The 24861-nt window shown below is 40.5% G+C and overlaps 4 protein-coding genes and 1 non-coding gene across 10 annotated transcripts; 3 read left to right on the forward strand and 2 right to left on the reverse strand.

Moving 5' to 3' along the window:
- Positions 1-81: 81 nt before the first annotated feature.
- On the reverse strand, positions 82-3476 carry kbtbd4 (kelch repeat and BTB (POZ) domain containing 4). Its single transcript, XM_026310607.1, has 5 exons — positions 3381-3476; positions 2296-2770; positions 2061-2202; positions 1625-1731; positions 82-1506 (listed from the first exon to the last, which is right to left on the reverse strand). The coding sequence occupies exons 2-5, from the start codon at positions 2755-2757 to the stop codon at positions 646-648; spliced, it is 1572 nt and encodes a 523-aa protein (XP_026166392.1). The 5' UTR covers positions 2758-2770; positions 3381-3476; the 3' UTR covers positions 82-645.
- A 1577-nt stretch (positions 3477-5053) lies between these two features.
- LOC113132500 (protein FAM180A) lies at positions 5054-6299 on the forward strand. 2 transcript variants are annotated; one of them, XM_026310614.1, is made up of 4 exons: positions 5054-5193; positions 5479-5526; positions 5727-5800; positions 5900-6299. In XM_026310614.1, the coding sequence occupies exons 1-4, from the start codon at positions 5172-5174 to the stop codon at positions 6242-6244; spliced, it is 489 nt and encodes a 162-aa protein (XP_026166399.1). In that variant the 5' UTR covers positions 5054-5171; the 3' UTR covers positions 6245-6299. The 2 variants fall into 2 exon arrangements, with proteins under 2 accessions (XP_026166399.1, XP_026166398.1); XM_026310613.2 differs by lacking the exon at positions 5054-5193 and having other exon boundaries at positions 5220-5526.
- Positions 6276-11491, reverse strand: ddb2 (damage-specific DNA binding protein 2). 3 transcript variants are annotated; one of them, XM_026310608.2, is made up of 11 exons: positions 11351-11491; positions 11125-11265; positions 10944-11047; positions 9957-10148; positions 9256-9422; positions 8756-8855; positions 8387-8564; positions 7886-8031; positions 7029-7184; positions 6893-6938; positions 6276-6775 (listed from the first exon to the last, which is right to left on the reverse strand). In XM_026310608.2, the coding sequence occupies exons 2-11, from the start codon at positions 11255-11257 to the stop codon at positions 6531-6533; spliced, it is 1467 nt and encodes a 488-aa protein (XP_026166393.1). In that variant the 5' UTR covers positions 11258-11265; positions 11351-11491; the 3' UTR covers positions 6276-6530. The 3 variants fall into 3 exon arrangements, with proteins under 3 accessions (XP_026166393.1, XP_026166395.1, XP_026166394.1); XM_026310610.2 differs by lacking the exon at positions 9256-9422 and adding an exon at positions 9621-9766; XM_026310609.2 differs by having other exon boundaries at positions 11358-11446.
- kif23 (kinesin family member 23) lies at positions 11468-22480 on the forward strand. 3 transcript variants are annotated; one of them, XM_033325242.1, is made up of 25 exons: positions 11468-11525; positions 11951-12165; positions 13116-13182; positions 13375-13503; positions 14114-14219; positions 14450-14586; positions 14668-14780; positions 14863-15033; positions 15212-15256; positions 16653-16765; positions 17222-17343; positions 17431-17533; positions 17620-17699; positions 17782-17901; positions 17986-18145; positions 18347-18508; positions 18603-18769; positions 18857-19030; positions 19206-19463; positions 19646-20032; positions 20299-20532; positions 21062-21150; positions 21236-21314; positions 21899-21969; positions 22069-22480. In XM_033325242.1, the coding sequence occupies exons 2-25, from the start codon at positions 12152-12154 to the stop codon at positions 22082-22084; spliced, it is 3117 nt and encodes a 1038-aa protein (XP_033181133.1). In that variant the 5' UTR covers positions 11468-11525; positions 11951-12151; the 3' UTR covers positions 22085-22480. The 3 variants fall into 3 exon arrangements, with proteins under 3 accessions (XP_033181133.1, XP_026166388.1, XP_026166390.1); XM_026310603.2 differs by lacking the exon at positions 19646-20032 and having other exon boundaries at positions 11474-11525; positions 22069-22477; XM_026310605.2 differs by lacking the exons at positions 15212-15256; positions 19646-20032 and having other exon boundaries at positions 11474-11525; positions 22069-22477.
- On the forward strand, positions 16823-16919 carry LOC113133625 (Z30 small nucleolar RNA). The gene has a single exon (XR_003295997.1). It is a non-coding gene; the product is annotated as a Z30 small nucleolar RNA (small nucleolar RNA).
- Positions 22481-24861: the final 2381 nt, after the last annotated feature.

The raw sequence follows: 24861 nt of genomic DNA on the forward strand, positions 1-24861 counted from the left end.
GGTAATAAACATAGTATTAATAGCAAGAGATGGTTAATGCACAAAGGCCATAAATATCAAAACACAGTGACAGCTTGTAGCTATAGTACCGAGTTATATTTGACACTTATTTTAACATCTTAACTTGAACTTGTACACTGTACATCAAAAAATACAACTGTGAAAAATGTAAAAGTTAGAAAACATCCTCTAATTATATTTATGCACACTGACTTAAAATGTGATGTCTGAAGATATTCAGTCTACATGATACAGGCCATGATACACTTATTCACTTGCAATATACTGAAGGATGTTCTATATTCAGCAAAAAATGTTTATACTGTATTTGCTCATGCGTGTCAATAAACAAGCAGTGCACAGGGAACAATGTTGATTAGTTCATCACTGGTTTACAGCATCACCACAGACATTTCAGCTAAGGGATCCACGTGAGACACACTGTTATACAAGCAGGTGACAGACACCACTCAACTGCTTTACTGGTGGGGTGGTGGGGTCTGCATGGAATGAGTAACACACAAACCAGCTGAGTAAATACATTAAGACCAGGTCTCCTCGCTAGATGTCTGAACAGTGAAGTCATGGTAACTTATCCGACAGTCTTCCCTGATTCTCTGTGGCGAGTGTGGACCAGAAGACAGTTCAGGCCAAAACAAACTGCCAGTTTGTGAGGAGGATTTTTATGCCTCTGATAACGGAGACAACAGATGTAGCCGGGTTGAACTTTAGCGTGTTCGCATCACCTTTTTTACATTTGTCCCTGAAGACGTATATGCAGCCGTTACAGCTGGCCACCTTCCACAGTGAAGGAACACAGCTCCACACCTCAGGGAAGCGCAGGCGGGTGAAGCTCTCAAGCAGAGGGTTGTAGCAGACCAGGGAGTCTCCTTCCGCAACGATGAAGATGACGTCCATGTGGACGGCGGCGTGCATGCAGCCCGCGAACGGCAGCATGTAAGGCTTGATCTGGCACTTCTGGGAGGAGGTGTCAAAGCACTGAATGAGACGAGACGGCTTAGTGAAAAAGTCCATGTCGTTCTCCTCTCCTCCCAGCAGGTAGATGGTACCTCCCAGGTTGACACCAGCAGCCCCTGACACTGCAGTGTCCAGCTGACTGGTCTCTGTCCACATGTTGTCCTTCACTGTGTAGTAGATGACAGCGTTAGAGAGTGTGTCCTGCAGGGTTTTACCTCCTAGTGAGTAGATAGCATCCTCACTGGAGACAGAGACCATGGTGTGGTGGAGGCGGTCTCGGGGCAGTGGGGCGCAGCGCTCCCAGTCCATGGTGTGCATGTTGCACTTCCACATGCGGCGAGGGATAGAACCCCCCACCACATACAAGTCAGCTCCATGTTTACATGCTGCGGTGATCTGATGACATAAGCTGTTCTGGCCGCTTACACTGATCGCGTCGTCCTCATCACAGTGAAGAGACACAGCCAGGGAGTGAGTCCTCGTCTCCTCTTTACCGATCAAGTAAATGTGGACATTCTCACCAATTTCCTGCAGTCACAGAGGATAAAGTATATCCGATATCACAACTATAAGAAAGTTCAATTCACCAAAAATGAGAGCACCCTGTCCAAAAAATATTTCAAAGATGTAGATGAAAAACTGTTACCTTGAGATTCTCTTGGAGGATACAGGAAAACTCCTCTCTCTCTACTTTGTTGTGGTTTATCCATGATTCGATTGCCAATGTTGGATTCTGGGAACTCGGAACTCCATCTGAACACAAATACAAAGCACTTTGAAACAAATTCTTACGTGTTTTCACTGCTAAAGGACCTTATCAATGTTTTTGCATTTTTTACATTATACAAACTTTAAAATAGCAAATAAGTTAAATATGCATTTATTAAATGTTTATGGGTTCATGAATTTATCAAAGATTTTGTGGAATATAATAAGAAATATATTCCAACCCATTGAATAAAGCTTTAAATGATGCTTCACAAAGAGGATAATTGTGATCTTAATAGAAGTGGCTTGTAGCAAATGGGCCTAAATGTGGAAAAACTCTGGATGGTCTGGAACATGGCAACATGGTACAGTACCTTTGATGATGTCCAAGAGCAGGCACAGAGGGAGATTGAGAAATTCTTCAGTCTGATGTATCTGTGCCAGGTGAATTTTAGCACAGTGCTTGGCAGCAGTATATAACTCCTGGTCACTGTGTCTGTCTGCAAGCCACATCACCTGGACAAAAAAATAAATCATCACCAAAACTGATCCTATACAATCATGGCCAAGTAGCAGATACTGTTAGGTCTGTGAAAAACAGTGTATCACCTGCAGGCAGTTCTTGACCTCTACTGTCCGTGAGAGGAAGCGGGAGCATTCCTCAAACAGAGCGGTCAGCTGGTACATGTCTGCCATTTCATAAGTGTCCTGCAGCTCCTCCACTCTGAGTTTAATCGTGCCGTGATAGATGTAGTCGATCAGCAGCTGAAAGACAGTGGCGCTGACGTCCTTCAGCTCAATGGCACGGTTGTGGGACTCCTTGAGGTTGGAGGTGAACATGGAACGGAAGAAACTGCTCTGTGCAGAGAGAACCAGCCGATGCAGGTGAAACTCTTTGCTGTCCACGGTGATGGTGACGTCAGCGAACAGCCCGTCCTCCAGGCACAGGTCCATGATGCTTTTCACCACTCGGCTCGAGTGGGAGCGGTCGGTGAAGGTGTATCCCAAGAAGTAGTTCTCCTCTCCCATAGAGCCCCCGACACTAAGCCCCCCCTCCTCGCTGGACTCCATCGTTGCTTCTCACCTGACAGAAATCACAGTGGTAAAGGTGCTGCCAGTTTATTAGGTAAACCTGGGTAAAACTAAAATATGACAGTACTGCATAAATAAACCTGAATATTGTATAACTACAAAAGAATTAGCAGCAGCTTTAGATGGTAAACTGTGTAATCACATTCCTGTTTCTCAAATACAAAGGTTTGTTGACTAGGAAGCAGCTTTAATATGACGTTATGACGTGTAGAAATGAGCCAAAATGAAACACGTGTTTAATAAGATCTCGTCTGTTCATCCACACATCAAAGTAGTGATTGGGATGATTCTGGAGACAGAATCGGGATCGCTGTAGGTTTTGTCCTCTCTAACCTGCAGGCTCTATTTGAACTCTCATAGACAAATGGGAGATAAATTACAGGCGCTAATTCACAATAAAAGTATTTTAATTCTTGTCTGCTACGCTAACGCTAGCTTGCTATGTTAGCTACAAGCTAGCGTTAGCGCCCACAGCAGCTAGCTGGCTAACGACACTTTAGATGTGTAAATTCAATAGTGGTATAGTGAAGGTTTTTATTGAGACTATACTTTAGGGAAACCTCGCAACGCTTTACAGTTTTATAGTAAACAAGTGTTGTTACCTTTATCGCCACTATTTTATCATTCAGTAGTAGCTAGTCGAACTCTTCGCCGGAAGTAAATAAACTTTTTCATCGGTTAACTTTGAAACGACTCACCGGTATCACATGTTATTACTGCCACCACGTGGTGGAATTGTGTTACTACAGATGGCGATTTGAGAACTACTGCTTTTGCTGGTGTTTGGCCAATCCATCCATCCATCCGTCCATCCATCCATCCATCCATCCATCCATCATGTATACCACTGATCACACAGAGGATCACTGGGGAAATGCAGTCGATCTTGGATTTTTAAGCAAAAGGTGAGGTATGTTCGAAACACACACTAAAATAAGCCTTTCTTTAAATGTTAATATATTCTGAATAAACAAAAGGAACCTCATCAATGTGCACAAACTGCTCAGTGTATGAAGAACAAAAAAAACCCTAAAGGCCTTTTTTTTCATGGACTTGTTTGTGTTGACTGTCCAGGATGTTCACTTTTAAATAAAGTATAATAACAAAATCTTGGAGAGTGAGAGGATGCCTCAGGAATGGAGGAGAAGTGTACTGGTGCCCATCTTTAAGAACAAGGGAGACGTGCAGAGTTGTGGAAACTACAGAGGAATAAAGCTGATGAGTCACACAATGTAGTTATGGGAAAGAGGCTAGGCTGAGGTCAGAAGTGAGCATTTGTGAGCAGCTGTATGGTTTCATGCCAAGAAAGAGAACCATGATGCAATATTTGCTTTGATAATGCTGATGGAGAAGTACAGAGAAGGCCGGAAGGAGCTGCGTTGTGTCTTTGTAGATTTGGAAAAAGCGTATGACAGGGTGCCGAGAGAGGAGCTGTGGTTTTGTATGAGGAAGTCTGGAGTGGCAGAGAATTATGTTTGAGTGGTGCAGGACATGTATGAGAGCTGTAAGACAGTGGTGAGGTGTGCTGTAGGGGTGACAGAGGAGTTCAAGGTGGAGGTGGGACTGCACCAAAGATCGGCTTTGAGCCTCTTCTTGTTTGCTGTGGTGATGGACAGGCTGACAGATGAAGTTAGACAGGAATCTCCATGGACCATAATGTTTGCAGATGACATTGTCATCTCTAGTGAGAGCAGGGAGCAGGTGGAGGTTTGATCTGGAAAGGAGAGGAATGAAGCTGAGCCGCAGTAAAACAGAGTACATGTGTGTAAATGAGAGGGACTCAAGTAGAACGGTGAGGTTACAGGGAGTGGAGGTGAAGAAGGTGGAGGATTGTAAGTACCTAGGGTCAAAGGTTCCTAGGTTGGAACGGGTGGAGGAAAGTGTCAGGTGTGATGTGTGACAAAAGAGAGTCAGCAAGAATGAAAGGAAAGGTGGACAAGACAGTGGTGAGACCAGCAATGTTGTCTGGTTTAGAGACAGTGGCACTGAGAAAAAGACAGGAGGCAGAGCTGGAGGTAGCAGAGCTGAAGATGTTGAAGATGTTGAGGATGTTGACGAGGATGGATAGGATCAGGAATGAGGACATCAGAGGGACAGCTCATGTTAAGCCTTTGAAGCCAGATTGAGATGGTTTGGACATGTTCAGAGGAGGGACAGTGAATACATTGGTAAAAGGATGCTGAGGTTAGAGCTGCCAGGAAGGAGGCCTAGAGGAAGACCAGAGAGGAGGTTCTTGGATGTAGTGAAGGAGGACATGAGGATAGTTGGTGTGGGTGTGGAGGATACAGAGGACAGGGTTAAATGGAGGCAGATGATTCGCTGTGGCCTGAAGGGAGCAGCTGAAAGGAAAAGAAGATAATTTCTCGAATGTCTGTGTTTGTTTTACTGGGAAAATGGCACTTTCCACAACAAAGGGTGAGAAGGATTATTTGCTCCTATGAATCTCAAATCATACTCACTCTGAGGTTTGCAGGCTGAGGATAAAAAAACCACTGTTCAAAAGTACTGCTGTCTGTACTGCATCATAGCCAACTGGCTTATGATCATGTTTTCCAAGGTGGAAAAATGCATGGTATTCAGTCTGACTTTTCTCTTTGTTTTGATGCACAAAAGTGGCTGAAGGAAAGTGGTGGTGAGAGGATTGTGTATTGTTTTTCTGTCAACTAATCACAAGAATGACCAAGAAAATACCATTTAAAGTCTGCCTTCAGGTCCTCGTGTGGCTTTGGTTTAAACAAGTGCTGCAGGGTAAGTAGAAACAGCAGGTCTTCTGACAGTTCTGTGGTGAGGACAGCCATTTTTACTGTTGGTACGTAACTTTACTGCATGCATTGTAAAATGGGCATGAAAATAAACAGAGATCTTAAGTGAATGGATGCACTGACGTTTTATCTGCAGTGAGTATTTTCAGTTATGTCACAGTAAAACTGTAGTATTTTCTACATTAGATGTGGCTGCGGGCACAGGTCCAACTCCTTCCAAGACTGACACGTCGGTCTCTGATGCAAATCTGATATTTGAGGTGCTTTTTCATTTTAGACCTAACATAAGTTCACAAGTAGATAATTTAATATCTTGCAGAATAGGTGATCGATAGATCGTTTTTGTCTCCTGTATGCAGTTTTTGCTGGAAGGGGTGGAGATCGACCAGGACAACAACATAGTTCTGCTTGATCAGGAGATGGCATCAATGAGGGCGGGGCAGGTGTTCCTGTCTTATATCAATGACAACATTCCCAGAATTCTGAGCTCCATGGTGGAGATGATGAAAGAGCTTGAGAGCCAGAGGAGACCACTGACTGAGGCCCAGTTTCAGAAAATTGTCCTGAGCATGGTGTACTCTGCCCACCAGGTCCGGCATGACGAGAGAAAAGAGAAGCAGGAGGCCTGGAGTGGTGTGCTCCTCCAACTGGCAAACATTACGGTCCATGAACTACGTGGAAGTTATCTCTTCAGTAATGCTTAACACACCAACTGCCTGTATGAAATAAAGGAGTATGCAATAAATCATTTGCCCTAAATCTTCCAGTCATGTGTACTCAATTTATTCACTAAACAATCAACAATTTGGAAAAAAAACCTCAATTATTTATGAAAAGTGAACATTTTTATTATTATACAGTAGAATACCATCTGTGTGAACATAAAAAAGTATCTGAAACATTTTTTTAATCTTTCAAACAATCCCTGACAACAAACAGTAAACAAAGAAATATATACATGGGACTTTAAGACCCTGGATACTTTACAGCTCACTTCTTTCTCATTTGTCTTTGTTTTGCGCTTCCAGTTTTGGTCTTAGTCTCAAATTCTTCCAGAGAAGCCAGTTTTTTCTTGAGCTTTGGATCAGCAGCTGGACCTCTCCTGTCCCTGCTGGAGTGCTGCTGCCTGGTCCTCTGCCTTCTTAAGCTGTCCCCCAAGGTCGAGGTTTCCTCCTGCAGTTTGTGCAGATCGCTGATGAGCGACTCGTTGCTGTCCCACACTAACACTGTCAAACCTGTGAGTGAACACGTTGCAGCTTTACTGAGACGATGTTCATATTTTCCTCTTGGAACTGATTTAACACAGACCATCAACATAGCACATCTACCAGCAACATGCTGAAAGAACTCACCCATGCCAGAGCCAATCACATCACCCATTGGCCTGAATTTGTTGATCTGTAAATACAGAATTCCAGGTGTCAATAAGTGCAGTTTTAGCATCTTTGCATTTTCCCATGGCATTTTAAAAAAAAAACACACACTCACAGATTTGATTCCTGAGGCAGTGGGATCGTACAGCTGACAGACGAGCTCTGCTGTATTGGAATCAAAGATGTCGATGGTCCTTGCATCGCTGGAACAAATGCGGTCATCAGGGTAGCGGCCCACCACAATTAGGTCATACACAGGGTGCCATGTGGCCTGCAGAACAGGAGTAACGCTACGTTGTCACAAATGGTATCCTACCTCATTAACAAAGCACTCTCAGTACTAATAAGATGCTGCATCCCCTGGTATGTTACTTCAAACACCATCTGGTTCATTGTTGTCTATTAAATTCCATGAATATTTATATTATTTCCACAACAGATTCTTATTCCCATCTGGATACTGACAGCACAGCTGTATACACATCTGGTTGTTCCCCTTAAGCCAGGTTTAGATTGGCACACTCTTAAACTTGTATTACTTGCCAATAAGGTGACATATGTTTAAGTCAAAAGAACAGTTGACTGTCTGACAGTCTGTCTATCATCCGATCTAATGTTCCTGACAGCGGCATTTTATTCAAGCTTATAAATGTGAAAATTTGGTTAGATGGCTATAAAAATATTAAGATGAATTTACTATCAGTTTTCTGTCATGCTTTTCGTCAAACAACAATCCTCTGTGCTTAAAAATAAAATACAATAAATGCACTCAATTCTTGTACCATGTTGGGGTCTGCAACAGCACTGTTAATAGAAAACACTCTCTATAATGCAATCCATGATTAAGTCATGAGCGAAGTCATCCTTAGACATGTGTTAATGCCTGCATCTTGTTTTCATACCATTTGTTGGTTGAAGTCCTGATCCCTCTAGCTTCAAAAGTACTCATACACCGTCTACAGAGAAACTAACCTTAATGGGTGTGAGATGCTGAAACTGTCTATGTGGATGCTGGATGATATGCTGAGGCTTCGACCAATCAGGGGATGAGTAGACACGGATCTGGTCATACTGATCTGTGGTCAGCAGCTTGGAGCAGTCCAGTGGGTTGAAGTAGGCTGAGAGCACATGAGAGTAACAGTTTTATCTAAAATAATCTAGATGACCTGTGGTTTTAGCAACTGCAGCACAAACAAACTGCAGACCTAAACATATTTTAGTTTTGTTGTAGTCTATTAAAAAAAAAAAAAGGGGGGGGGGGGGGGTTCGTATTAATTAAGAAAACTGAAAAATCCAGACAAGTTAGGCTTAATGTATCATTTACTTTCTATAATTTATATTTCTTAAATGTCATAATGTAAACTGTAGAATTTTCTGCAAATAGTAGATAAAGCAAAGAGTGAAAAATGAAGTGGTGAACATATTTATTTCAATGTAAAGTAAGAAAAAGTCTTTTTTCTAACAGAGTGTTACCTGAGTTGACAGCTCTATCGTGAGGCATTTCATGAAGGAAGCTCTTCTTGTCTTTGATGTTTCTCAGGTCCCAAAGCTTCACAGTGTGGTCAACTGAGGCCGTCACCAACAGCCAGTCACAGCGGGAGTTGAACTCTGCATGGGTCACTTTGGCTTTGTGCAACTTGTCGCTGAAAATCTACAATGTCGAAAAGGAAAAAAGCCCAAATACAGTACCAATTATTTTTCTTGTTATTAAAATATGTTGTGATTTCTCTAAGAAATGTAAATTCACGCCAGCAGGTCTCTAGTATTCAATTAAAACATGATGCCACATGATTCAGCTCACTGCAGTTAAATGATCTACATCTTTGAGAATTAAACACTCACCTTTTTTCCATCCAAACCCAGAAGTAAGAGCTGCCCTATATTGTCCCCTGTCGCGAGCATCTGTCGGCTTATGGACACATCAATGCAGCAGTACCAGCAGCTGCATAAAGCAATAAATGAAACATTAAGTTGATGTTTTAACTGTATAGAAAATTTATGTGATTATGAGAAAATGCATTGATCAAAATAATAATAATCTGGATTTTTTTGATAAAATAATTTTTAAAACTAATAACAGACATTCTAAATAATATCCTACAATGTGTAAGTTAAAATACAATCAATGAATACCATATGTAGTGAATAAATGTAATATTTCTTACTGTATATCTTATTGGATGCTCTTGTAAGGGCTCTTTACTAAATATTTTAAAACAATGCAATGAAGAAATGCATTTTGGAGAAACATGGCTTTTAACTAGACAGTGATTTTTTTTTTTATGTTGGCATGAAATTAAAAGGATCACAGCATCGCTCAGTCTCCTAAACAGTCTTCTCACCAAACATCGTGGTGCTCGTGGCCACAGTCTGGAGTTCTAGACAGTATAGTGGGAGTGTGGCCCTCAAAGCTCTGCATGGTCAATGTGCCCTCCCCAGAAGCCACATAGACTTTGGAGAGGTCTGTGGGGCAAAACTTCATCCCTCCAATGCAGTCTCCTGCTCCATTCTGTGAGCAGAACACAAATAAACACAAATACAGGCCTATCACAGGGCTGTTATAAGCTTTACACCACCATGCAAACATCCAGAGTAATATCAATAACGGGCCACCTGATAAGAAGACTGATGCTTGACTGATCGAGGCTAAAACCCTATAACCCTGTTTTGAATTTAGCTTACAGAAAATGAGGGTATTTAGTCTTACTTCAATGTGTCTGTGTTGGCAAACACTGTTAGAGTTGTCCCATTGAAATCTCGAAGTGCTGTCATACCCCCCATAGACGAGGTGAACAGCTGGCTGGGATTTAACTCGTTAAACTTCATGTCTGTAACCGAGTCTCCAGCCCCCATCTAAGTATAGAACCAATAAAAGTTTGACTTCCTATGAATCTAAATTGACAGACTCAAAAAGAAATTATCCTTGGTGTCAAAGTGCTGCATAAGTGAAAAAGCAACATTAAAAAAAAAAATTGTTGAAAACCTAATTTGGTTAGTCATTCAATTATCAGGAAAAACAAACACTAGCATTGTAGTTGCTCACCCCTTGAATAAAAGTCTTCTTTGTGGGCACTTCAAAGTCCCACAGATAAATGTCTCCACCCTTGGATGCTACTGCCAGTGTGGTGGGGTGAGTGGGATGCCACTCCAGACAGGTGACCCTACGATCAAAGGGGCTGGTAGAGCCGTGGAAATGATAGGACGACAGGGAGCGAACAAAAGGCTCCTGGAGACACTGAAGGAGACAGAAGAGATAAGCGAAACAACTTCTAACCGCATGTAGCTACGTAATCATCATATTTGAAAAGATAAAAACAGCTCGTGTTCAGCATTTTTGTTTGTTAAATCACTACAGCAAAAAACTGAAGAACTGTCTGCAATTACTCTTCTGCCCACTGAGTAACTGTTAGAAATTACTCAATATATAAGATCATACTGTGCTTAATAACACAGTCACAAAATCATGGCTACACACATGCATTATGGTTTTACACGTATTTTGCCACATGCCCTCAGTGGCCACATTATTAGTTAATCCAATACAGAAGATCAGTCACAAATCTACCTTTACAAAAATAATTATTCTCAGATTTGATGTTTAATTATATATTTACTATTGTGATTGTAGTTGTTGGCACTTACGTGGATTACAATTACATTGTGGTGTTTCAAATGTGTTGTGCACACGATTTACAAACATTTCTATAAAATGTAAGCCACTACAACACCACCAACTGTGACCTCAATGATAAAAATACGGTTATATTAACACTTATTTCAACAACATCAACAAAAACCCCAACAGTAGAACCTGCAGAAATAAAGAAGGTGTGGCAGATCTGATCTGATCTAAAACTTAAATACTTATAGTCATGAAACTATTATTTCTATATAATACACAATATGTGGTGCAAAATAATCACTTTGTTTTATTCTGTTCTACTGAAGTATATATAACCTGTGATCATTACCACAGTTAGTTGGATTAGACTACACTATGCAGCCTGTGGGTGAATCCCAGCAGCTTTACCTGTCTCATCTGTGCGTGAAGACCCAGAGTGCTCTTGTAAATGTAGTGCAGGATGCTCCTATGCCCCCCTCTTTTCTGCACTCCCGCAGACTTGGGAGGAAGCTCTGCAAGATACACAAACCAGTCAAATTAGTGTTAAGGTAAGTAACCGTGCTGAAGGTGTCCTGTCACGGCTGCACACCTGGTTTGGATGTTTCTCCATCTTTCTTGTCTCGCAGTTTTTTAGAAAGAGTTGGTCCAGAGTTCTCCGCGGATCTTTTCTTCACGTTACCCTTCGATTCAGATGCAACTGATTTCGTGGGTCTGTTTTTCATTTCTCCTCCTAAAACAACGACGAATATTATTGTGCAGTACAACAGGAAACGTTAATCTGGACGCTGTCCGCACTATTTACCGCTGATACTCACTTTTTACCTCTGATGTTCAGTGTTTAGACCCGCAGTTTCGGGGCAGGAAGTCCAGATTTACGTAATCCAGCAGTTCACGTGTTTTCTCACTTGTGTTGGTGTTACAGCTGGCGGGCGGTAGGGTTCAGTGTTTATCTACCGACAGCCCACGGTGGACGCCATATTTGGTGTTCAGGTAGGACTACAAACTGACGTCGGGTCATTAATGCGACAGAGTGATAAAATAAAAAACAAGGCACATATTAGATAAAATAATATAGAAAAATTCATCATTTGGATTCAAGTGAAGAGAAATATATCCCAAACACATTAATAAGAAGGAAAATCTATTTACATCTATCCATCTATGCCACATCTTGGTTTTTTTAATAAGTCGTTTATAATGCTGTTGCCATTCAAAAACAGTATATTATTTCTGGTATAGTAACAACTGAATGATGTTTGCTACATGTAGATACAATAAGCAGAAATAAACCCATACATTAAAAATGCTGTTTAGTGAGTATATCTAAAACAAAAAGACAGGGTGACGTTGTTGACGATACGTGAAAATTCCAGTTCTGCTGGTTACTATTTATTTTTGTTCGCTTGGTTTCTTAGACTACTACAGTCTGGTGGACACACTTCACATTTTTGTTGTTTCACAAAACGACTCGCAAGCGGAGGCGGAAACACGTGTCTGCTGTGCTGAACTCTCATTGGCTGCTGCTGGCTGGTTTTGAAAAGGTCTCCTGATTTGAGGCGGAGGGAAAGTTCAAAATCGCAGGAACAGAAACGGTGAAATACAAAGAAGCAGCGACAATGATGCGACAAGTGTAAGTACAGGTTAATGTTTTCCGTGTGTCTTGTTCAAAGTATTCTGTCTGTAAATACTTGTTTTTGAATGTTTTATTAGTGTTTGTGGTCTTATCATGGTATTCAAAAGAGTCGATTAATGCTAACATTAACTAGCTTTAGCCGTAACGTGACGTTAACTCGATGTTAGCGTTAGCTCCCAAAACCCGAAAGCAGATTGTGGGGAAGTGAAGTCCGTTTCCCCTTAGATAGATGTAAGTTTTTCTTTTCCTTAGTCTGAAGATAACTTTCATCCCTAATAACGCTATAACTAGTTGCAACTTATGCTTAACCGACCACAGCGTTACCCTATCCACCCTTCCTACCTCTGAGCTTTGGGACGTAACGTTTACCGTTTAGCTAGTTTATCGGTTAAAGAGCAGTGTAGCCAGTGGCTCAGTTCACTGAAGGCATTGTCACGTATTCACGTTATTCAGTGTAAGGAAGTGCTAACCTAATCCCAATAAGATTCATTTTTAAAGTTTAGTTTGGTATAAAAATAAAGTGTTTTATTTAATATAATCTAATGCAAATAACAGCACATTCCTCATATTTGGGAATATGAAACCAGCAAATGTTTGAAAACTCACTTAACGCTAACAATTTGTAATTCACAAAAATGTTTAGTTACTTTTAGCTAAATGTTCCCTTTTGTTAGTTGGTTCAGCTATTTTCTGCCACATTGATTTAGGATTTAATTTAGCTAGTGTTATACATTTCTGAGAGGTTGTGCAAACAATGTGAGATAAATTAATCTAGACCATACTGTCTTTATTTTCCCTTGTACTTTTACAGTTGGACTTATTTGATAATGAAACATTTTTATTAAGTTATTAATTGCATTCTATGTTGTGATTGGAAGATCTTAAATTTAAGAGTGAAACCTTGTGTGATCTTGTTAACTGTTAAATGTGAATCTATTGACATTTAGGAAGGGGAAAACCCCCCGCAGACCTCCTCCAAAAAAGCCTCTCAGTAACCAGAAAGACCCGGTTGGGGTGAGTGTCAATGCTGAACTGTTTTTAGTTAACACAAACTTAGCAGAACAATTGTTACTTTTGGGGTGTGATACAGAAATGAAATATTTATCCTATGATTTTTTTTTTTTTTTTAGCTTGTTTCTAAACTATTAACTTGTTGAAAGGAGCAATCTACTAGACAGCACACCTGACTCTAGTATTTTTATTCAGGTGTACTGCCGTGTACGCCCTCTGGATTTTGAGGATGAGGAGTGCTGCATTGAGGTGATCAGCAGCACCACCATCCAGCTGCACGCCCCCGAAGGCTTTAAAACAAACCGTAATGGAGAGTACAAAGAGGTAACCAATGTTGTAAAGTAGGAGTAGTTTCGTTTTGCACCGTTTGTTGCAGTACACAGACAAGAATTAGGATTCCCATATTCTGCATTTTCTAATTGTCAGCAAATCAAATGAAAAGACCAAAACCAAAAAATGAAGTAAGTCAAATAAATAAGTATTGTCTGTGTAACCAAAAAACACATCATCCGCACAGTTGCACTGGATGACCTATTTCTTCATTAGCACAGCACTAAAGGTTACACAAATTGCACTATTTCTCTGCTATGCTGTTTTAGGAAATTACTTAGCTTTTTGTTAAATTCCACCCATTTATTTTTCACCAGTTAGGCCACAGTAACCACTGGCCAAGCAAGGCAACCAGTACTTTATGTTTCTCCCTGGCCAGGTGTGTTATGTAATCTATCTAGCATGAAGTTAGTTTTTGGAGAGCCTGAGGTCAGTGAGAGAAAGATTAATGTATGGTTGGCTTCTGTCTTTTCATGGGATTTTCTGACAGTAAGAAAAATATATGCTGTTGGCTACACCAGGTCATGTCTCCAGTGTTGCTGTCCTTCAATATAATACGGTATATTTCTCCTGACTATTCCAACCTACCTCCTCTATTCCTCAGACTCAGTATTCCTTCAAAAAAGTCTTTGGGGTTTCAGTATCACAGAGGGAGCTGTTTGAGCATGTGGCCAAACCTCTTGTTGATGACCTCATCCATGGAAAAAATGGTAAGAGCATAGGTTAACCACTTAAATTAACCAGACTCATTTTAATGAACACTACCAGTTGAACTATAGCCAATTATCTGATTTTAGCTACTTATTAGAGTTGTCCTGCCATATTTTGTACTTTCACTGAATTTTTCATTTTCTACAATCATTCTAAACATGAAGGCACCAAGAAGGGTTTAAGAGGTTATTACTGACAGTTGATTTCCCCCTCTACTGATGTGTTGCAGGTCTACTTTTTACCTATGGGGTGACAGGGAGTGGGAAGACATTCACTATGACTGGCTCTCCAGGTCAGGGTGGACTTCTACCTCGCTCCCTTGACATGATCTTCAACAGTATAGGCTCCTTCCAGGCCAAAAGATATGTAAGAGAGGTGCACTTGGTGTAAACATTATTTAATAATCTGAACTTTTATATATCTAATTTCACTCTCTTGCTTGTTTAGGTTTTTAAAACAGATGATAAAAATGGCATGGATGTCCAGAGCGAAGTTGATGCTTTATTGGAGCGACAAAGACGAGAAAACAGCTTATCTGCTCCTAAAACATTGTCCTCTAGGTAAATCCGATTCCTGGCTAATGTAAGTGATGTGCTTCAGTGTATGTGATAAGTAAACTATAATCCTCCGGTTTGCTTTCAGGCAAAAACTTGATCCCGAGATTGCTGATATGATTATGCAAGAGGAGGCTTTTAAAGCAGAGGGTGTTGATGAGGACTGCAGCTACAGCATCTTTGTCTCCTACATAGAAATCTACAACAACTACATCTATGATCTTCTGGAGGAAACTCAGGAAGATGCAATAAAACCAAAGTAGGTTCAGGAAATGTAACCTAAAGACAATGTAATTGAAATGTTTGAATATGCAATCTTATCATTTTTTAGCTGTCTGAGTAGTCTGACACTAAAAATATTAAGTGTAGTCATTTTTAGAGGTAATTCTTTTATGTCAGAATAGCTGGAAGACAAAATTGTCTTTTCTTTTTGCCAGGTGGAATGGTGGAGGCACACCTGTGCGCCAGAACACTGAGTTCATGTATGTGACCAGTGGATACACGTACACCAGCGCTGTAGCCTGATTTAGCTGAACTACAGTTTAGATTGTGAACAGTAATCTTGTCAACGCTGGAGACATATTCAAGCTTATGCAAATATTATGAAAGTCCCTTATAATTATAAGTAATGTGAGAAATCTAACCTGAAACCATTATTTAATTTTAATTTAATCTTTCTGCAAAAATGCCAAATATTCTGTAGTTCTAGCGTGTCCTCTTCATAGTAAACTGATTATATTAAAGTTCTCAAATATCAAAATACAAACAGCTGTAAAATAAATGTATACCAAAAAAAATACAGTCAAGATTGGAAAAATTACAGTCTTAGTCAAATGGTCTGGGTAAAGAATAATTAATGGGAAAAAGTACAAATCTGACAGAGCCGCTCATTGTTGGCTACACCAGGTCATGTCTCCAGCGTTGTTTTTTCAGTCCTAAAAATCATTACATTGCCCCTCTGCTGCTTGTAGTCTTTGTTATGGCAAAGCTTGTGAATGTCTTTAAACCTGTTGCTTTGAGTGGCACCAGGAATGTCCCAATCTCAATCCAAGTCATTCAACATTGAGTATCTGCCAATATTAAGTCCCAGTCCCATACTTGTATTTTCCCAGATAATACATGTGCACAGTGCATACTTCAAGTACATTTAAGTTATTAAAAGCAATTGAGTATTTATGCTTCACAGTTGAATAGCTCTGCAGTGCATTAATGGAAATTGCCTGCATCCAAGCTGTTCCTTAATATTTACTTTTGCAAACTAAACGGAACAAATAAAATATTTTATGTGACTTTTATGACAATTCCATTTAGTGCAACATTTTTTTTTTTTTTATAAACAGAAAGGAGTACACAAACTAAAATATGTGTTTATTAGCCCGCTCCCACTTAGTGCAGTATTGTAATAGTAAAACTAAACACTCAGAATGATCAGTGTCATCCAATCCCACTTCAAGGGGGTGTAATAGCTTAAACATACACAGCAGCAACACATACAGTAAAATGAGTGAACTCACTGTATTCTTGTTTGTTTTTTTTTTTTTTAAATTTTGTTTCCCATTGTCATATTACTAATTTAAAATATTTCTACACTGAAGGCAGAGGTTTTAGCTGTGTCATCCTGCAAATTGTACTCTGTTCACAACATCTGTGTGACAGCTGACGTAAAACAAAGGATCAGACTTAGGTTCATACTCAAAGCTGATACTGATCAAGTAAAAGTGCCTCGATTGGATCGGGACATCCCTTGCACTTCTGGACTGTAATCATCTGAATTCTTCCACACCTATAATCAAAGCTACATTAACCCTCTTTCAGCTATTTTGTACTCCACATCTGTTGTTCCATATCTTCACTGTAACTTTTATTTTCTCAATGTAGACCACCTCAGTCTAAAATCCTCAGAGAGGATCAGAATCATAACATGTACGTGGCTGGTTGTATGGAGGTTGAAATCAAATCTGCTGAGGAGGCTTTTCAAGTATTTTGGAGAGGTGAGTTGTAAGATTTGCATTTAGATATGAAAGTGTCAAATATAAAGAAAGGAGAGACTGCGGTGATGATTGTAGATGTGACTGACCTGGTATTGCTGGCCTTCGGGTCTGCTCTGACTGGGAGATGACCTCAGTTAATCTTCTCTCTGAGCAGCCCCAGGGAAGAGTTTTGGTTCCAAAATAGTTTAGTTGAATTGCATGTGTGAATATCAGGTTATCTGCTAGCCTTGAAGTTTCAAAAACATTAATTTTCCTTAAGTTTCCTTATTTAATGCATCTAAGAGTCTTAAAGTAATTTACAAATATTTTCTTTCTAGAATCCCTCAGGCACTGTTTATTATAAAGAGATTTTTTTAATTTTTTCTTTTTATGTGTTTTCAGCAAAACTTTAACTTGGTGAACTCTGCATAAATCTGAATAAATGTCTGAAAAATTGCCTGTACTATATTGCTCCAGGTCAGAAGAAGAGGAAGGTTGCAAACACCCGCCTGAACAGGGAGTCCAGCCGCTCTCACAGTGTGTTCATTATTAAACTGGCTCAGGCTCCTCTTGATGCAGATGGTGACAACGTACTGCAGGTCAGCTGACGATAACAAGGATATCTGGATTCATTTTGAGTACCAGGTTTGATACTGAATCTGTATTTATGTGATCATGTGATTTAGGATAAGAACCAGGTTACTGTTAGCCAGCTGTGCCTTGTGGACTTAGCAGGAAGTGAGCGCACTGGCAGGACGGGGGCAGAAGGCACTCGTATTCGTGAAGCAGGTTTGCTCCCTAAACATTAACATTTGTTTATACCCTTAGCTGAGTACCTAGGTTCATGTGAGGTTTAACAGCATCTTCCTTTGCAGGTAATATCAATCAGTCTTTGCTTAATCTGCGGACGTGCATTGAGATACTTCGAGAGAACCAGATGTGTGGCACAAACAAGGTATGACTTGCCAAACTAAAGCTGAACACTACTATTAGATTCACTGATGAACCATGTAGTTAATGTTAAGTTTTCTCTTTAGATGGTTCCCTACAGAGACTCTAAAATAACCCATCTGTTCAAAAACTACTTTGATGGAGAGGGCAGAGTCAGAATGGTTGTTTGTGTCAATCCCAACGCCGGTGACTACGAGGAAACCTTGGTAGGTTCATCTTATACATTTTCTGTCTCTTTTATAATGAAACTGGATCTCATCTGATACACAAGATGCACTCTGCTTGTGCAGCTTGTGATGCGGTTTGCAGAGATGACCCAGGAGGTGGAGGTAGCTCGGCCCGCGGACAGGCCCATCTGTGGTTTCACTCCAGGCCGCCGCTACAGAAACCAGGCATTTAAAGAGGAACTGTCTCGCAAGTTGGAGGAGCGGGGCGGTCCAATAGACAGAGGTAACAGTTGCACACGGTATAAGCCAAAATCTGTTAAATCAAATTAAGGGCTTTTTTTAAATGACCATGTTGGCCCAAATGTAAGATAAGCCTGACTTTAAACACAGACAGTACAGTGCTTTCTTTACACGGGACAACATTTGTAAATATTTTATCTATGGAATACTTTGTCTTAAGGAGTTGCATTAATTCTTTCTGTAGATGTGCCCTCTGTTATAAACCACCTGGTGCACAGCCTCCCACCCCTACCGTCCTGTGAGCTGACTGACCCTCACGATGACATCACCCTGCCCAGGCTGATTGAAGCTCTGCAGAACAGACACAGGGTCCGACAGATGATGATCGAAGACTACAACAAAGCTGGTGCCTGTTTTTATTTTACCTCTTGGCTCTCATAACTTGGATTACTTCAACATTTTGAATTTTTATCTTGACACACCTCTCCTTCATATTTTAGCCAACATGATGAAGTCTATGCTTCAGGAACTGGACAATAACTTAATTTCCAGAGACAACTTTATTCAAGAGCAAAATGGCAAACTGACAGAGAAATATAAAATCATCCAGAACAACAAGGCTGAGATCGAACGCTTGGAGAAGAAAAACAAGATGCAAGAACACAAGGTGGGACACTAACATTCATACTTTCTTTAGATGCTGGGTCTATAGATAAGATGATTTGTTTAAATATCCCACCTGTGCCTGTTCCAGATTGACATCTTGCAGAAAACCGCTAAAATCTACGAGGACGACAAGCGCTCACTGCAGCAGGAGCTGGAAACCAGGGACCAGAGGCTGCAAAGGGAGCTGTCTGAGAAGAGACGCATGGAGCAGCGCATGCACGGTGTGGTCTCAGATACCCAGCTAAAGTGGGAGAAAGAATGCGTGAGTAACTAATACAGTTGCAAATTTAAAAAAGGTTTTGTTCTTTGTCATAACTTGGTAGCAAATTAACACTGGAATACTTTTTATTTTTAAGTTAAGCAAGTTGGTCTTTCCTCAACTTGCTCAGCGATGATTTTACAGTTGTTTGTGTTACATGTTGTTTCTGGCTGTGCAGGAGAGGCGTGTTAATGCAATGCAGCTGGAGATGCAGAACAAGCTCTGGGTGAAAGATGAGAAGCTGAAGCAGCTCAAGGCCATTGTGACGGAGAGCAAGACTCCAGGTCGCCCTGATCCTCCACTGCGGCAGACAAAGCCTCAGGCAAAGTCTCAGCCTCAGTCTCAGTCTCAGCCTCAGCCTCAGTCTCAGTCTCAGCAGCCCTCCAGAGAGGAGCGCCTTCCCACCAAGAGATCAGCCTCACCCTCTCCGCTCCCTGTACGTTATTTAACATGCACATGTAGAACACCTGCCAATCTCCTGGTATATTGCATTTGAATACAATGACATGACCAGTATAGCTTAACACCATTTTCAGTTAACAGCTAATGTGGTTGTCTGCATAAACGTTTAGATGTATCTGTTACTATATTCAGCAGTCTTGCCACTGTGCTCCCCAGTGCCTTGTCAGGTCTCCCCATGTCAGCCCAATGCCAGGGTCACTGCCATTCAGCGCTCCTAGAGTTGAGGAGATTGAGATGAACCCAAGGCCTGCCTGCCCCACTCCAACACCAACACCAATCCCAATCCCAATACCAATCTCAGTCCCCACCCCTACCACCAGTAGCTCTGTTTCTGTGGCTAACTACATCTCAGCATGGGAGCAGCGGGCGGCTCAGGACAGCAGGCAGAGTTATCATTCCCCTAGTACTCCTGCAAGAACCCAATCCCCAGCAGCCCCCTCAGCTAGCCGAGCCAGGAGGAGAGCTCTGTGTTATGCTAGACAGGAAGATGTGGACTCTCCGTCCCCTACATTTGACCTAAGCCTAACTGAGAGAAGCTACAGGGTCAGTGACTTAGCTACAGGCAGCACCATGAAGTTTTAAAGGGAAAGCTGGTGTTTCTGAACAGGCTGTTAAGTATTTTTCATCTCTATCTCCAGTTTTCTGTAAATTTCTTTTCCTAAAAGTGAAAGTGTCTGTAGCTGTATACCAGATACATGAGAAACCTTTGTCAGGCTTTGGTGTAATCATTTGACCAACGTATTATTTATTTTCCCCTTTTGGACTTCTCCCTCTTTTAAACTGCTTTTCCACTCTGTTGATCTGGGTAGACGACGACCCCCGTGCGGCCGCTACACCGTCGCTCTCGCTCTGCTGGTGGGGAGAAGTGGGTTGACCACAAGCCCACCTCCAGCATGGACTTGGGTACAGTTTTACAACCTGTCATCCCCAATGCCATCCAGGTCTCTGCACCCAGCGAGAAGGCCCTGTCAAAGTGTGACAAATATGTGTTAACGCACCAGGAAATTGCCTCTGATGGTGAGATACAGACCAAACTTATTAAGGTAAGTAGCATTTGATAGAATACGTTTCCTGATTAACTATTAATTTTTTGTTTTCATTGCTCCAAGAAATCTGTCATTATTAAACTTCTATACAATACAATCTGTGTCTTTGACATCCCACTCTTTAGCTGGTCTAATAAATCTGTCCTAGACATTTAGAATATGCAGAATGAAGAATGTCCTTAATTTGTCCATAAATTTTTTTTTTTTTTTGAATAAGTAAAAACATGTCACTTCTGTTTTTGACAAATCTTGTCAGTTTAAAAAAAAAAAAAAAAAATTGTCTATTATTAAAGGACAAGGCCAGTAATTCTTACACAAATTCCATAGAGACTAAAACCAACAATGAATTTATATTATATTTATATATTGTACTCACAATATAATATGAGCTTTTTAAAAAAATTATTATTTTTTTCTTCTGTTCTGCGACGAAGACAGTGTTAACCAAGCAGAGATCATGTACATAACACAGTTGCCTGTAACAACTGATTTGAAAAATTAAGAAATACAAATGATTATTTTTAAGGGTGACGTGATTAAAACCAGAGGAGGAGGACAAGCTGTCCAATTCACTGACATTGAGACACTGAAACAGGAGCTCGCCACAGTGCCAAGGTAGCAGCCTACAGCCAGTTTCTAAGCTACAGGTTAATCGGATATTATTTTTTAACAGTTTATCACTTTACGTTTGTTTCCAAAGCCGCAAGAGGAAATCTTCAGAAGGTGCTCCAGCCAATGGAGATCAAAAAGATGGCGCTTGGACTGATGTGGAGACGAGGGTAAGATAATATTGAACAGTCTTCAATTAACTACAGCTGCAAGTGCACTGGTTTAGAAAGCAGACAGGATATGGAATTAACTTTACACATGTATTGATTTGTTTTAGTCTGGCCACTTCTGTCTTTTAAACACATCTTTGCAGTTAGAAAGTCATGGTTGTTACAATTTGTGATTTAGGTGTTTAATATTAATGGTGGACAAAACATGACAACTGTTTTTATGTACTACCTATTTTCATTTTTTATTTCTCTTTTCATTCCTAGACTAATATTGAACATTTTGGTCTATAAAATGGCTTCAGATTGCTTGTTTTAACTGAATACAGTACAGATATTCAAATTAAATTCTCACAACTGAGAAGCTGAATCAACTGACTTCATGGCTTAAAAATTACCGTAATGAGTAATCAATTATCAGAGCAGTTACTGATCAACTGTATTGACTGTCAGCTCTAGAGATAAGGTAAACCTGATGCATTGCAAGAATAGATGAATATTTAACGCAGAAATGTTTGTGTTGTTTTGGTTTGATACCAATGTAAATGCACCAACTACATGTTAGTCCTAATGTCTTTTCTTTGCAGTGCGCTGTAGCTGTGGAGATGAAGGCTGGATCAAATATGGGTCCTGGTTATGAACATCATGGAATCACCAAGTAAGCTGCCGTCTTTACGCACAGAATCTGAGATTAACATCATGTTTTCCTCTGCTTTTGCAGATTGACTGTTTGGTTTAACTCTGTTCTCTTTTACAGGCGCAGAAAACCCTAAAAGCAGTTGACAGCTGCTCTAGTGAACACTCCCCTCGATCGTCACTTGGCTGTTGTGCAATAGTAATGTTTTTATATATAGCTCTGTTATTTAAACGTTTCTTCATGCTTTTATATATGCAAACTTGTATATACATGGCTCACCAAAGCTACTGTAAAGTATTTTGTCAAATTTGAACCAAAAGAAAAAAGTATTATTTGAAAAGATTCTGCACGTTTGTGTGTAATTTGGTCACATTTGTTACTTGGCAAATGTATTGTGGATCTGATTTTTGTATACATCTTTTTTTTTTTTTTTTTTTTTGGTTCTTGATTGCTGAATTATATTGAGCTTCAAGTTTGAAAAAGCCAGTTTTCTTTATATATAAACGTGACCTCTCCATAGTACACCAAGGAATAAAATTCCTTTCAAGTGTGACTTTTGTGCTTAAGTCAGTGTGGGGAAGCTGTAGCTCAGGAAGTAGAGCAGCCTGAATTCCGAGGGATGCTGGTTCAATCCCTGGCTTCTCCAGTCGTGCGTGCGTGCGTGTGTGTCCACGTCATGCAGTGGTACACATCCTCTTTGAGGGTCCCTGCCCACTGCTTATTATGTGAACCAGGTGGGTTCAGCCAATCAGAAGCTGCAAAACCATTTTGTCCTTCTCCACGTCACCCTCGTTTGAAATGGCTAGAGGTTGAGTCATGGCAACTGGATTTCTAGTGTTTAGGCCAAAATGTTTCAACGTTTGAAAACATTGGACTCATCGTCTACACATCGTAGTGAAACGTTTTGGCCTAAACACTAGAAGTCCACTTGCCATGACTTAACCTCTAGATCAGGGGTCACCAACCCTGGTCCTCGAGGCCCACTGTCCTGCTTGTTTTCCAGATATCCCTGCCCTACACACTGCTGGATCAGGTAATCAGCCCAATCCCAGCCAATCAGAAACTGGAAGGGCAGAGATAGTTGGAAAATCAGCAGGACAGTAGGCCTTAAGGACCAGGGTTGGTGACCCCTGCTCTAGATAAATTCACCTGGACGACTGAGAGTCTTCACAGACTCATTTGAGATGGTATCCTCCAGCTTCTGATTGGCTGAACACACCCGATCCAGGTAATCATCAGTGGGTATGGCAGGTATAGTTGGAAAACAAGCAGGTCAGTGGCCCTCCAGGAACATAGGTTACCTGCCTTTGGTCCAGTGTGTAGTACAAAGCAGCTTCTTGTTAGGAGATATTCTGAACACTAGATGGCAGCAAAAGAGAGCAGTACATTTTAATGAACTGGCACTGAATGCCTGATGCAGCTACAGGCCCACCTACACTTCATATTGTCAACAATATGACAAAATACCATAAAGCATAGATTGGAAGTGTCTGTTTAAAATCTGGAGTCTAAGCAGTTGCAAGGACTAATTCTTTTACTGCTTTAAAGATATTCTCGATGCTTAGAAGCAGGTAGCACTGTTGATAGGTTAACAAGGCAGTCTACCTGTTTGTTTCTTTCAAAAATGATGATGCTTAAAAAGAGATTTAATGTTGAGCTGGAGCTCTGGGCGATCCTGTGCTGAGCAATATTGTCTATCATATAAACAAAGTCTGCTTTCAATTACTTTGCTGAAATTGCTTTCCTGTTCTCATGCCTGATTAGATATTCATTATGTTAAACAAGACACCTAGTATTCAAACCCAAACTAAATGAGTCTGGTTGGGCCCTTCAGGCCAAGTCAGCTGAGTCCAAACATTAAAAAGCTAGTGCATCCTTGACTTGTCTGCTAAATCTTTACAGTTTAGAGCTGTAGCCTCTATGTTATATTACATATTTGCACTGTTTTTAATGATTTATTGTGCAAATGGAATTTTAGTCTTGTAGCTGGTGGAGGTGGAGCTAATTTTATCTAATGGGTAAATAGTTTGGATATTAAAATGACAAATTTGAACTAAAAAAATTAATTTACATTTACAAAAATAAAATGTGGCAATTAAAACCATGAAATGAAAACTAGACAAAAAAATGTTCACCTTAGACATAAGTATAAAATTGAAGTGCTCAAGTAAATTACTTAGGTGACTAAACTATAGAAGTGGAGTAATTAGTTTCCACCACTATTTTGTGTTTTGAATACCTTTGACAATTAAAAAAAAAAAAAAAACTACAAGTACATACTACAAATGTAGTATTCTTATTGCCAATTGCTATGATGCATTGAGCAGACAGGATGGTGCCAAAACACTGTTTTCAACAACATGAGGAAAACTCTGCAAGAGCCTATTCAGGCCCAGTGTGAAGTGAAACCAAATCAGGAGTGTGGGTCTAACAACTCTCTCTCCATTTACATAGTCCACCTAACAAGCATATTGAGGCTAAGGGGTGGAGTGAAACCAATTGGGAGGATAACTGAGTTTTCTACCAGCTGTTCTTTAGGCTGAAGAAACCACTTGGATAGCACCTAACAACCAGAAGTCCAGTTGCCAAGACTCAGCTTCAAGATAACATCACCTGGGCCACTGAGTATCTTCACAGACGTGCAAGTGTCTAGTTTCACTATCTCTATCACCAGCTGAAGTTAGTGGTACAGTCATCCAGGATTTGAGTAGACAGTTGAAATCTCATCTACAACCAGTCTGGCAGGGTTTCAATTGGAAAGCACTGGAGAGTGACTAACATGGAGACTCTTGGAGAGGGTCAAGAGCCCAGAGCAACCAGTGGCCATTAAATTCACTCCTATGAGATACTGAGTGCTTTGCTTTTTGACCAGAGTCTGTTTGATGTGCTGCACTATTATCTCTGGCTCCTCAC

Source organism: Mastacembelus armatus, chromosome 6, assembly GCF_900324485.2.
Source record: "Mastacembelus armatus chromosome 6, fMasArm1.2, whole genome shotgun sequence".
Classification (NCBI taxonomy): domain Eukaryota; kingdom Metazoa; phylum Chordata; class Actinopteri; order Synbranchiformes; family Mastacembelidae; genus Mastacembelus; species Mastacembelus armatus.